This window comes from Pelophylax lessonae (assembly GCF_965119305.1).
Source record: "Pelophylax lessonae genome assembly, chromosome: 4".
Classification (NCBI taxonomy): Eukaryota; Metazoa; Chordata; class Amphibia; order Anura; family Ranidae; genus Pelophylax; species Pelophylax lessonae.
This window is the reverse complement of record NC_138771.1, coordinates 613833412-613847338: the sequence shown is the minus strand read 5'-3', so window position 1 is coordinate 613847338 and position 13927 is coordinate 613833412. Positions and strand designations below refer to the sequence as shown.

General features: G+C 44.9%; 1 protein-coding gene across 1 annotated transcript in view; it reads left to right on the top strand.

Moving 5' to 3' along the window:
* Positions 1-5466: 5466 nt before the first annotated feature.
* Positions 5467-13927, top strand: part of LOC309554683 (A.superbus venom factor 1-like) — a gene marked incomplete at its 3' end in the record, with an annotated part of 174990 nt that continues 166529 nt past the window's right edge. Inside the window, exon 1 of the mRNA XM_082256389.1 lies at positions 5467-5600. Coding sequence (XP_082112515.1) covers positions 5536-5600 — 65 coding nt within the window. The 5' untranslated portion in view covers positions 5467-5535. The remainder of the gene's footprint in view (positions 5601-13927) is intronic.

Sequence of the window (13927 nt, the reverse complement as noted above, 5' to 3'; positions counted from 1 at the left end):
CCCCACACCAAACTGAGTCAGGTCCCTCTGACTCTGAGGCAGCCGCCTCCTGTCAAAAACACTGGCCAAAAACTCTGGAGTATCCCACAAACCTGGAAAGGGGGAGAAGGGAAAAACGAATGTACAAATAAATTACGGTGGAAAAATATAGCTTTACATACTATGCTGTACAAATATACAAACATTTTAAGGTGCATGAGAACTGATGCACCCCCCCACCAAACAAACTCACTTGGTGGAGATTTCACAGCAAAACACAATGTACATTTCCTGACTGACTGTCTCTAAGATGATCCCACCTGTAGAGAAAAATGGAAGCAAAAGTTAGTCAACTGCATACACGTAGGAAAATACAAGACTAACTACCTTGACAGTTGAGTGGAAAGACCCTCCTTTTAACTCTAAGGGTGACCTTTCCACTCCCTTTCCACTCCCTTTCCTGACTAACTCTGCTGTCCAGTGTCTTGACTCGCCGGGTCCACTCCTTAGCAGGTAGAAGTCAGCACCCTATCACTGGCTAACTATGAGTCCTTTGATGAAGTGAAACACAGTGCCCTCATGCTGTCTTTCAAAGTACTTCTTGAAGGAAACAGGCAAGTCACAGTGCTTTATGACCTGCAGTCCTGCTGAGTCAGGGAAGTAACACAGGGGTCCTTTTAGGGCACCCCCCACCAGAGTTCCTGGATACGCTTGAATCTGCAACAAACAATATCTTCACCTTGTCAGAACTGTGGAAGATTTCCCACACAGTTATTTGTAATCTACAGAGACCCTGGCCCGATGGCCCAAGGGATCTAACATAGTAACATTCCTTCCAAGACCCTGGTCTGATGGCCCAATTGTTCTTTATTGAATTTGAACACTTTCAACAAACATGTAAATTCAGCATTATATTTTCAAAGTTCCTTGGTCAGTTGTGATGGCCAGCCGGGACAACACAGTTTTTTTTTCTTTTGAAATCTTTAGATGAATCACTTGCTTCCCTTAGACATAATAATCAGGGTGAGGGACCCGGACATAAGTACCTTGCTCGTTCTTGACTCTGATCGACCAGGCCTGACCTGATCCATCCAGGCGACGGACCTCCACTCTGTCTATGTAATGGAGCGCCCAAAGTTCGACTGAGCTTTCACACTGTTCAATTTCTCTTCTGGTGAGTCCCTGTATGGCTTGGGGACAAACAGGTAATCCAAGATCATTTCATCTCACCAAAAATCTCTGAACTTTTCTACGAGCAACATCACCTCTCTGGGTGCATACGGGTAATCATATCCATATTCGAGTGCCACCTTTTTCTGTAGCCACCTTTGCATTCTGGACAGCCGGGGGAGAGTCCTCCTGTTACCCCTCCCCTGTCGAGAAAATGGAGTGGACACCTGCTGTATCATACTCTTATAGGCCGCGTTCTGGTCTCTTGCTCGGGCAATGTTTCCTGGAGGGGTGAGGTCTGGGATCCTTTCAACATAAGCGTCACAGAACCCCAGTTTCTGAGCTAAGTCCCCTCTCTCCATGGCTTCTTTGGTCTCTTTGTCAACAGTCACTGCCACATCAGGACCTGGGGAGCTGCTCCCAGCTTCTGACCCCCAGTAACACTCTGTTTCATCTGTGGATACCCAATCATCGATCCCCTCTTCTATTGATCTGTATTTGTACTGAAAATATGGGGACCCGATGGGTACAGGGCATGCTTCTTCCTCCCCACTAGTGCTGGTGGGTGAGGCTTGAGTAATTGCAGGCTTTTCAGGCTGCCGAATGCTAATAGGGGCGGATCCTGCCATTGCTGCTGAGGTAGATACATCCTCCGGCCACCCTCCGGTCACCGGTGCTGGCATGAATCCCTTCCCAAGGGAGCTCTGCGACCGAGTCCCCCTTTCACATATTGAAGGCCCACTGACTGCTGGCAAGGCCTCTAACTGCATCATTAGATGCAACATGCCCCTCCCACCTCTGCGGAGGAACTTGGATTCAGTCCCAGTCACCTCCGGAGTAAGGCCTGATTCCCATGCAACTTATAGCTTTTTGAGTTGGCCCTCGCTCTTTTCTGCCCGGAGCAGCAGATAACCACACTGCCCACACTGGACCCATGCTTGCACTCTTAACGTGACAGTGGCACTCTGAGGACATACCTCTCCTAGTAACTGGCCGCCTCCCATGTACAGCGCAAGTCCGCCGTCCTGCTCCATCCGGATACCGGTGTCCCAGACTAGGGACGGATCGGGCTGGTGGATCTGCTCCCGGTTTTGCCTGGCAGAGTCTTCACCCATGGTGGCAGTGATAGCGGGTAAACTCTTTGGCTCTCTTACGAACGCCATGCTCCTCTCTCCTACATGTGTCTCCCGCACAGCCATACCCAAAGGAGGGGATATTAATAGGGTCCCCTTGGTCACTCCTGATTGGATGGATGTTCCTGCTGTCTCCACCCATTCACCATATTGGGCGATGACTCCTCCTGCTAGGCAGGTCTGCATGTGGCGCGCTTTCCCGCGCAGTGCTGTAACTCTTCCCCTGCCATGCTCTTCTACTTTAGCCCACAGGGAAGTGGCTGCTAAGTGGATCATGTCACTTGCCAGACATTCATCCACTCTTCTCAATTGCATTAGGGCCACAACTGCACTTTCCTTCACTGAAGCCAGCTGTCCCTCCTTGCTTGGCAAGAGTAGTATTCTACTGTCGGTTGCACGGTCGATAGTCCTTTTTCTAGCCATACATGTGCAATTCTGATCTTCCATACTGTTTCTGAGGCTAACCCCACTACCCCTCTTGGCATGGCCAACTACGATCCTCACAGTATCGGTGCAATTACTATACAGAATAAATGTCCTGCTGTCAAATGCACGGTCAACATCAGTCCACATAGCATGCACATACACCCGGCCCCTGGCACCTCTCTTCCCGTGCCCCTGGCCTCCATCTTCACCGTCTCCACTGGGACCACCGGCGTCCTCTTCCCTGCCCCCACTGGGACCCCTGATGCCATCTTCACCATCCCCACGGGACCTCTTCCTGTTAAGCAGTTGCAGCATTCATGCACTTTCACACTTTTTCCCCCTGCTCTCCATGTTCTGAGTACATTTCATAGTCCATATCAAAGGTTCTCATCAGGTGGCAGGCTTTCCTTGAGCATTTGGGTTGCCACAAGCAACCATCCATATGTACTTCTAGCTTCATCCCACTCTCCCTGCCTCCTGCAGATCCGGTCTCACACTTGGCTTGATACCTGAATAACAGTTCTGGGCACAAAAATTTACTTTTCCCGACTTTTTCTTCTGCCGTTGCAAGGGGCAACCGGCCCAGTAAACAATGGCAAAATCCTGAACGAGCCCCCAAATGTAGCAATATTTCCAGGCATTGTGCCTGATGTGGGTCTGCCATGGTTACCGGTAACACTTCCAACACATTTAAGTTGAAAACCCAAGTGTGAGAGTTGAGGCAATGACCATTCCGGCATCTTTGGTTTGTTTTGTTTATTTTATAAAGGGGATGGGAGAAGGTAATGAGTGGGATACTCCTCTGGCTCAACTAAGTTCAAATGGGACACTTTGCAGAAAAATGCCTATTATGTATTGACGCCAGCTGAATGCCGACCAACGCTTCCTGTCGCTCAAAGATACTGTTTTGCTGAACTGTGCTAGAACTTCGACTTTAACACTCTGGTTAACTCAGAAGATCCAGGACTGTATTACATTTAACTCCTGATACTATGTTTAGCTCAAACGTCCAGTGAACAGCTCCCTCCAGCCCTCCACTGGCTGAGGTAGCTCCTTGTAACTGCTTGTACTGCTGCAACTCTTAACACTGTACACTGAACACTGTACACATTAACTCTTCAGGGCCCTAAAGGCAGCCTGCCTTTAATCCAATCATGGCAGAGATCATTTGATTGGCCAAAGCATGAGGTCATGGGGTGCATGCTTTGGCCAATCACATAACGTGCTGCACGCGTGCAGTGCATTATAGGAAACTTGAATTCCCCGCAAAGAAGCACATTTGTTCATCATACGACGAAGGATCGAAAGAGCGATGTTCAAGTGCAACTTACCTTCAACTCAAACTCGAAGCTCATCCCTAATGTCCACCTAGTAGTTTAAGGTGTTCCTGCCCACCTTTGTGTGTTCCAGCTACTCCTGTTATATTCTTCATAATATAAAACACATGTCAAAAAATCCAGCAGGGATGGGGGGAACCCATCATAATGGGCACAGCAAGTGTGCAGATACTCCCTGGACATTTAACTATCTGCAATCTACCAGAAAGTAAGGTATCATTTTGGGAGGGCTGGTAATCCTTTAAAAAACAATTTGAATGAAAGTTGAATTTTTAGGTTGGGCAATTTTGATATAGTTACATTGGTTCAGCTTGGACCAATATAAATTAGTATGTGCCATACCTGTAGAATCCCAGTGGAAGATGGAAATTACTGTAGTAGGCACACTGCTACTATAGTGTTCTCCGCTAGCTTTGGAGTCCCGTGAGAACGGCTTCTTTGCTGCATTGTAAACATAGGGGGTCATTCACTTGGCATGGGCACAATTTAGGGCTGGTTCATATCTGATGAAGTCCAGGGCATTTTTAATTTGCATGAAAAATGCATGCATAGTATTTTCCATGTATTCCAATGGCCCTAGTCCATGTCAGTGCAGTGCGTTTCAATGCAGTCAACAAAAGTAGAACATGCTGCATTTTTTCTGTATGCAACACATCTGGAACATGGCAAAACACATAAAAATGCAATGCGTATGTGCTAAACTAAGAGGATGAAAAAAGGGGCAAAAACGCACCAGAGCGCATCAAAAAAGCATCGGAAGACATAAAAATGCATCAAAAACTCCTGCAGAAATGCATCTGGAGCGCAGAAATTGTGGTGTAAACTGGCCCTCAAGGGACACTTTGTAGTTTCTCAATGAATGCAAAGCATTCTCTGATTAGACGAGGTGGAAAGTTGAGGCGGTGATGTCATTAGCTCCTCCTCGTCCAATCAGAAAACACTTTGCATCCACTGAGAAAACACAAAGCGTTCTGTTAATGGGGCCCATGCCTAGTGGGTGACCTCCTGTGTTCAGTAAGCAGCAGGGCAGCCGCTTGGCACTGGACCCGGAAGCTAGTGCCAATCACCTTAGTAGCAGTGCCTACTACAGTAACTTCCAGTGTTCACAGAGATCCCACAGGTATGGCAAATGCATTCTTCTATTGTTCCAAGCTCAATCAATGTAGAAATTGTAAATATTGGTATGTTTGCAACCTCGACAAAAGGACAATGGTAACCTTTACCACTTTAGGGTTCTTGAGAAGCTTGCTGTGTGTTTCTGTAAAGGTTCAGGACAAAGGTGGGATCATAAATGTGTGCATGCCTTTCAGTTAGTAATAAAGGACACACAATCCCTGTGTACCTATTGTATAATGGGTGCAGCATTCACTGGAAATTATAGTTTGGAAATACCTAGGACTCCTCCTGCTGTCTTGAGTCTTTGCCTTGGGCTCTGTCCACCCCTCAGCCAGTATAAAACCAGCTGTCCAGCAGGCAGTCCACAGCTTGTGATGATGGGGTGCAGAGCTTTGTGCCTCCTCCTGCTGGCCTTTCTGGCTGGAACCTACGCACAACCGTAAGTAGACAAAAAGAGGATTAAAACAGCTTAAATATTTGAACTTATTAGTGACCTTATTAACTAATACAATTGAGATGCAAATATTCTCTGTAGCTCTAAGAGATTATTTTAATCCAAAATAGAATATTTTAAATTCTGGTATTTCAGCCTGAATACTTACTTCAATTTATGTGGAATTTTTTTTTCTTTTGTGAAGCATGTTAAATACGGCTGGCAAGATTGTAATAATGCTGCTACGTCTGCTGTGATAGTATAAATAACATTTGTAGTTAAACTGTATATATAGTCAAGATTTTATTTTTAAGGGTCAAGAAGACCCTTGTTAGACATTTTGATGATCTGTGTCCCATTTGGAGAAATTTGCCTTTACTTCCTGACTTGAAGATACACAAAAACGAAGAAAAATCCCTTCAAAGTGAAGGAAAATCGCCTCTAAAGCTCATCACACACAATTCCAATCTGCTTTAGATCTACCAACAACTACATAGTGCAAGGGCCTGCCTGATTGCACATATTATTTTTAAATAAATGAGGTAGGTCTTCACATTGTCTAGTTTCAGTATATCTAAAGTTGATTGCACAAGTGTTGTATGGACAGATTGTAGGGTGTTAGATGACCCTTAGATAATTATTCCACCAAACAGGTGTACCATAGTGATGTTGCAAACCTAAATTTCGCCGTTCGCGAACGGTGAACGCGAACATCGGCAAATGTTCGCGAACCGGCGAACCGCCATAGACTTCAATAGGCAGGCGAATTTTAAAACACACAGGGACTCTTTCTGGCCACAATAGTGATGGAAAAGTTGTTTCAAGGGGACTAACACCTGGACTGTGGCATGCCGGAGGGGGATCCATGGCAAAACTCCCATGGAAAATTACGTAGTTGACGCAGAGTCGGGTTTTGATCCATAAAGGGCATAAATCACCTAACATTCCTAAATTGTTTGGAATAACGTGCTTTAAAACATGTGTGTGTGTGAATACGATCAGGTATGATGTTTTATCGGTCAAGTAGTGTAAGGGTTACGCCCGCTTCACAGTGACAGACCAAACTCTGACAGACCAAACTCCCCGTTTAACAGTCAGTCAGTCAGTCCATTTGCACAACCGCAAGCTCCCCATTTGCACAAGGTTGGATACTAGTGTTGAGCGAACACGGACTGTATTATTCGTGTTCGTACCGAATAATTGGATTTTTTGTACCCGAACACGGACACGGACACTTTACTGTATGTTCGGGTAAAAATCCGTGTTCGGTCGTTTTATTTCCGGGTTTTGCATGCTTTGGCGCTCTTTTCATGGCGGGCTTTCAACAGCCAATCAACAATCGTTTAACTGGTGTGCCTTAAGCCATCCCAGCCATGCCTGCAAATGTCTCAGTAGCTGTGATTGGCCGTCTGAAGCATGTGACCAAGTCTTTATAAGTTCGAGGCAGCCGCAGCGGCGTCATTATGCTGCTTAGATTCAGGGACAGAGCACACATCAACGTGCTGGCTGCTGATTAGGGAAAGATAGGCAGGAAAAAACCATTTGTGTCCGGATAGAATTGAGGGACAGGTCGGAGTGTTTAGGCAGGGCGAGTTGTAGGCATTTTAGGGATAGAGTCTGCTGAATTATATAGGGTCAGTGTCTTCTACAAACTACAATCGATATTGCTGTGTGGGGGGTGGGGTGAATCTGCACTCAATCCTGATCTACGATCTCTTCTCAATCCTGTTAGGGACAGAGTCTGCTGAATTTTAGGGAAACTGTGTTCTACAAACTACAATCGATATTGCTGTGTGGGGGGTGGGGTGAATCTGCACTCAATCCTGATCTACGATCTCTTCTCAATCCTGTTAGGGACAGAGTCTGCTGAATTTTAGGGAAACTGTGTTCTACAAACTACAATCGATATTGCTGTGTGGGGGGTGGGGTGAATCTGCACTCAATCCTGATCTACGATCTCTTCTCAATCCTGTTAGGGACAGAGTCTGCTGAATTTTAGGGAAACTGTGTTCTACAAACTACAATCGATATTGCTGTGTGGTGTGGGATTGGAGATAGGCAGGTGTCAGTGATCCACATCCATTTTTCTGTGTGTGAGCTGCAGTGAACACAATCTTTTTGGGCTGCAGTGAACACAATCTTTTTGGGCTGCAGTGAACACAATCTTTTTGGGCTGCAGTGAACACAATCTTTTTGGGCTGCAGTGAACACAATCTTTTTGGGCTGCAGTGAACACAATCTTTTTGGGGTGCAGTGAACAAAATCTTTTTGGGGTGCAGTGAACACAATCCTTTTTGGTGTGCAGTGAACACAATCTTTGTGGGGTGCAGTGAACAAAATCCTTTGTGGGGTGCAGTGAACACAATCTTTTTGGGGTGCAGTGAACAAAATCCTTTTTGGGGTGCAGTGAACAACATCCTTTTTGGGGTGCAGTGAACACAATCTTTTTGGGGTGCAGTGAACAAAATCCTTTGTGGGGTGCAGTGAACACAATCTTTTTGGGGTGCAGTGAACACAATCTTTTTGGGGTGGAGTGAACAACATCCTTTTTGGGGTGCAGTGAACAAAATCCTTTTTGGGGTGCAGTGAACAAAATCCTTTTTGGGGTGCAGTGAACACAATCTTTTTGGGGTGCAGTGAACACAATCTTTGTGGGGTGCAGTGAACACAATCTTTTTGGGGTGGAGTGAACAACATCCTTTTTGGGGTGCAGTGAACAACATCCTTTTTGGGGTGCAGTGAACACAATCTTTTTGGGGTGCAGTGAACACAATCTTTGTGGGGTACAGTGAACAGAATCTTTGTGGGGTGCAGTGAACACAATCTTTGGGGGGTACAGTGAACACAATCTTTGTGAGGTGCAGTGAACACAATCTTTGTGGGGTGCAGTGAACACAATCATTGTGGGGTGCAGTGAACTCAATCTTTGTGGGGTACAGTGAACACAATCTCATACTGAAGGTTTGAGGGTGCTGCCTGTTCCATACTCCCCCTACTCCTCATCTAGCCTTTTAGGGGTACAAACAATAGTAATTGGGGCCTAGTGTGGTTGTGTACGTGTGATATACATACACTTTTTTGGGATCATATTTTCTATTCCGCTATTTAATCAAAAACCTTTGGGGATCAGTTAAATTGGGGGATAGTCTGTGTTGGTACGTGTGAGAGAGATCCACCTTTCCAAGTTGTTGGGGTTCATCTCATACTTCTGAAGGTTTGAGGGTGCTGCCTGTTCCATACTCCCCCTACTCCTAGCCTTTTAGGGGTACAAACAATAGTAATTGGGGCCTAGTGTGGTTGTGTACGTGTGATATACATACACTTTTTTGGGATCATATTTTCTATTCCGCTATTTAATCAAAAACCTCTGGGGATCAGTTAAATTGGGGGATAGTCTGTGTTGGTACGTGTGAGAGAGATCCACCTTTCCAAGTTGTTGGGGTTCATCTCATACTTCTGAAGGTTTGAGGGTGCTGCCTGTTCCATACTCCCCCTACTCCTAGCCTTTTAGGGGTACAAACAATAGTAATTGGGGCCTAGTGTGGTTGTGTACGTGTGATATACATACACTTTTTTGGGATCATATTTTCTATTCCGCTATTTAATCAAAAACCTCTGGGGATCAGTTAAATTGGGGGATAGTCTGTGTTGGTACGTGTGAGAGAGATCCACCTTTCCAAGTTGTTGGGGTTCATCTCATACTTCTGAAGGTTTGAGGGTGCTGCCTGTTCCATACTCCCCCTACTCCTAGCCTTTTAGGGGTACAAACAATAGTAATTGGGGCCTAGTGTGGTTGTGTACGTGTGATATACATACACTTTTTTGGGATCATATTTTCTATTCCGCTATTTAATCAAAAACCTCTGGGGATCAGTTAAATTGGGGGATAGTCTGTGTTGGTACGTGTGAGAGAGATCCACCTTTCCAAGTTGTTGGGGTTCATCTCATACTTCTGAAGGTTTGAGGGTGCTGCCTGTTCCATACTCCCCCTACTCCTAGCCTTTTAGGGGTACAAACAATAGTAATTGGGGCCTAGTGTGGTTGTGTACGTGTGATATACATACACTTTTTTGGGATCATATTTTCTATTCCGCTATTTAATCAAAAACCTCTGGGGATCAGTTAAATTGGGGGATAGTCTGTGTTGGTACGTGTGAGAGAGATCCACCTTTCCAAGTTGTTGGGGTTCATCTCATACTTCTGAAGGTTTGAGGGTGCTGCCTGTTCCATACTCCCCCTACTCCTAGCCTTTTAGGGGTACAAACAATAGTAATTGGGGCCTAGTGTGGTTGTGTACGTGTGATATACATACACTTTTTTGGGATCATATTTTCTATTCCGCTATTTAATCAAAAACCTTTGGGGATCAGTTAAATTGGGGGATAGTCTGTGTTGGTACGTGTGAGAGAGATCCACCTTTCCAAGTTGTTGGGGTTCATCTCATACTTCTGAAGGTTTGAGGGTGCTGCCTGTTCCATACTCCCCCTACTCCTAGCCTTTTAGGGGTACAAACAATAGTAATTGGGGCCTAGTGTGGTTGTGTACGTGTGATATACATACACTTTTTTGGGATCATATTTTCTATTCCGCTATTTAATCAAAAACCTCTGGGGATCAGTTAAATTGGGGGATAGTCTGTGTTGGTACGTGTGAGAGAGATCCACCTTTCCAAGTTGTTGGGGTTCATCTCATACTTCTGAAGGTTTGAGGGTGCTGCCTGTTCCATACTCCCCCCTACTCCTAGCCTTTTAGGGGTACAAACAATAGTAATTGGGGCCTAGTGTGGTTGTGTACGTGTGATATACATACACTTTTTTGGGATCATATTTTCTATTCCGCTATTTAATCAAAAACCTTTGGGGATCAGTTAAATTGGGGGATAGTCTGTGTTGGTACGTGTGAGAGAGATCCACCTTTCCAAGTTGTTGGGGTTCATCTCATACTTCTGAAGGTTTGAGGGTGCTGCCTGTTCCATACTCCCCCTACTCCTAGCCTTTTAGGGGTACAAACAATAGTAATTGGGGCCTAGTGTGGTTGTGTACGTGTGATATACATACACTTTTTTGGGATCATATTTTCTATTCCGCTATTTAATCAAAAACCTCTGGGGATCAGTTAAATTGGGGGATAGTCTGTGTTGGTACGTGTGAGAGAGATCCACCTTTCCAAGTTGTTGGGGTTCATCTCATACTTCTGAAGGTTTGAGGGTGCTGCCTGTTCCATACTCCCCCTACTCCTAGCCTTTTAGGGGTACAAACAATAGTAATTGGGGCCTAGTGTGGTTGTGTACGTGTGATATACATACACTTTTTTGGGATCATATTTTCTATTCCGCTATTTAATCAAAAACCTCTGGGGATCAGTTAAATTGGGGGATAGTCTGTGTTGGTACGTGTGAGAGAGATCCACCTTTCCAAGTTGTTGGGGTTCATCTCATACTTCTGAAGGTTTGAGGGTGCTGCCTGTTCCATACTCCCCCTACTCCTAGCCTTTTAGGGGTACAAACAATAGTAATTGGGGCCTAGTGTGGTTGTGTACGTGTGATATACATACACTTTTTTGGGATCATATTTTCTATTCCGCTATTTAATCAAAAACCTCTGGGGATCAGTTAAATTGGGGGATAGTCTGTGTTGGTACGTGTGAGAGAGATCCACCTTTCCAAGTTGTTGGGGTTCATCTCATACTTCTGAAGGTTTGAGGGTGCTGCCTGTTCCATACTCCCCCTACTCCTAGCCTTTTAGGGGTACAAACAATAGTAATTGGGGCCTAGTGTGGTTGTGTACGTGTGATATACATACACTTTTTTGGGATCATATTTTCTATTCCGCTATTTAATCAAAAACCTCTGGGGATCAGTTAAATTGGGGGATAGTCTGTGTTGGTACGTGTGAGAGAGATCCACCTTTCCAAGTTGTTGGGGTTCATCTCATACTTCTGAAGGTTTGAGGGTGCTGCCTGTTCCATACTCCCCCTACTCCTAGCCTTTTAGGGGTACAAACAATAGTAATTGGGGCCTAGTGTGGTTGTGTACGTGTGATATACATACACTTTTTTGGGATCATATTTTCTATTCCGCTATTTAATCAAAAACCTCTGGGGATCAGTTAAATTGGGGGATAGTCTGTGTTGGTACGTGTGAGAGAGATCCACCTTTCCAAGTTGTTGGGGTTCATCTCATACTTCTGAAGGTTTGAGGGTGCTGCCTGTTCCATACTCCCCCTACTCCTAGCCTTTTAGGGGTACAAACAATAGTAATTGGGGCCTAGTGTGGTTGTGTACGTGTGATATACATACACTTTTTTGGGATCATATTTTCTATTCCGCTATTTAATCAAAAACCTCTGGGGATCAGTTAAATTGGGGGATAGTCTGTGTTGGTACGTGTGAGAGAGATCCACCTTTCCAAGTTGTTGGGGTTCATCTCATACTTCTGAAGGTTTGAGGGTGCTGCCTGTTCCATACTCCCCCTACTCCTAGCCTTTTAGGGGTACAAACAATAGTAATTGGGGCCTAGTGTGGTTGTGTACGTGTGATATACATACACTTTTTTGGGATCATATTTTCTATTCCGCTATTTAATCAAAAACCTCTGGGGATCAGTTAAATTGGGGGATAGTCTGTGTTGGTACGTGTGAGAGAGATCCACCTTTCCAAGTTGTTGGGGTTCATCTCATACTTCTGAAGGTTTGAGGGTGCTACCTGTTCCATACTCCCCCTACTCCTAGCCTTTTAGGGGTACAAACAATAGTAATTGGGGCCTAGTGTGGTTGTGTACGTGTGATATACATACACTTTTTTGGGATCATATTTTCTATTCCGCTATTTAATCAAAAACCTCTGGGGATCAGTTAAATTGGGGGATAGTCTGTGTTGGTACGTGTGAGAGAGATCCACCTTTCCAAGTTGTTGGGGTTCATCTCATACTTCTGAAGGTTTGAGGGTGCTGCCTGTTCCATACTCCCCCCTACTCCTAGCCTTTTAGGGGTACAAACAATAGTAATTGGGGCCTAGTGTGGTTGTGTACGTGTGATATACATACACTTTTTTGGGATCATATTTTCTATTCCGCTATTTAATCAAAAACCTTTGGGGATCAGTTAAATTGGGGGATAGTCTGTGTTGGTACGTGTGAGAGAGATCCACCTTTCCAAGTTGTTGGGGTTCATCTCATACTTCTGAAGGTTTGAGGGTGCTGCCTGTTCCATACTCCCCCTACTCCTCATCTAGCCTTTTAGGGGTACAAACAATAGTAATTGGGGCCTAGTGTGGTTGTGTACGTGCGAGATACATACACTTTTTTTGATCATATTTCCTATTCCGCTATTCAATAAAAACCTTTGAGGATCAATTGAATTGCGGGATAGTCTGTGTCGGTACGTGTGAGAGAGATCCACCTTTCCAAGTTGTTGGGGTTCATCTCATACTTCTGAAGGTTTGAGGGTGCTGCCTGTTCCATACCCCCCCTACTCCTCATCTAGCCTTTTAGGGGTACAAACAATAGTAATTGGGGCCTAGTGTGGTTGTGTACGTGCGAGATACATACACTTTTTTTGATCATATTTCCTATTCCGCTATTCAATAAAAACCTTTGAGGATCAATTGAATTGCGGGATAGTCTGTGTCGGTACGTGTGAGAGAGATCCACCTTTCCAAGTTGTTGGGGTTCATCTCATACTTCTGAAGGTTTGAGGGTGCTGCCTGTTCCATACCCCCCCTACTCCTCATCTAGCCTTTTAGGGGTACAAACAATAGTAATTGGGGCCTAGTGTGGTTGTGTACGTGCGAGATACATACACTTTTTTTGATCATATTTCCTATTCCGCTATTCAATAAAAACCTTTGAGGATCAATTGAATTGCGGGATAGTCTGTGTCGGTACGTGTGAGAGAGATCCACCTTTCCAAGTTGTTGGGGTTCATCTCATACTTCTGAAGGTTTGAGGGTGCTGCCTGTTCCATACCCCCCCTACTCCTCATCTAGCCTTTTAGGGGTACAAACAATAGTAATTGGGGCCTAGTGTGGTTGTGTACGTGCGAGATACATACACTTTTTTTGATCATATTTCCTATTCCGCTATTCAATAAAAACCTTTGAGGATCAATTGAATTGCGGGATAGTCTGTGTCGGTACGTGTGAGAGAGATCCACCTTTCCAAGTTGTTGGGGTTCATCTCATACTTCTGAAGGTTTGAGGGTGCTGCCTGTTCCATACTCCCCCTACTCCTCATCTAGCCTTTTAGGGGTACAAACAATAGTAATTGGGGCCTAGTGTGGTTGTGTACGTGCGAGATACATACACTTTTTTTGATCATATTTCCTATTCCGCTATTC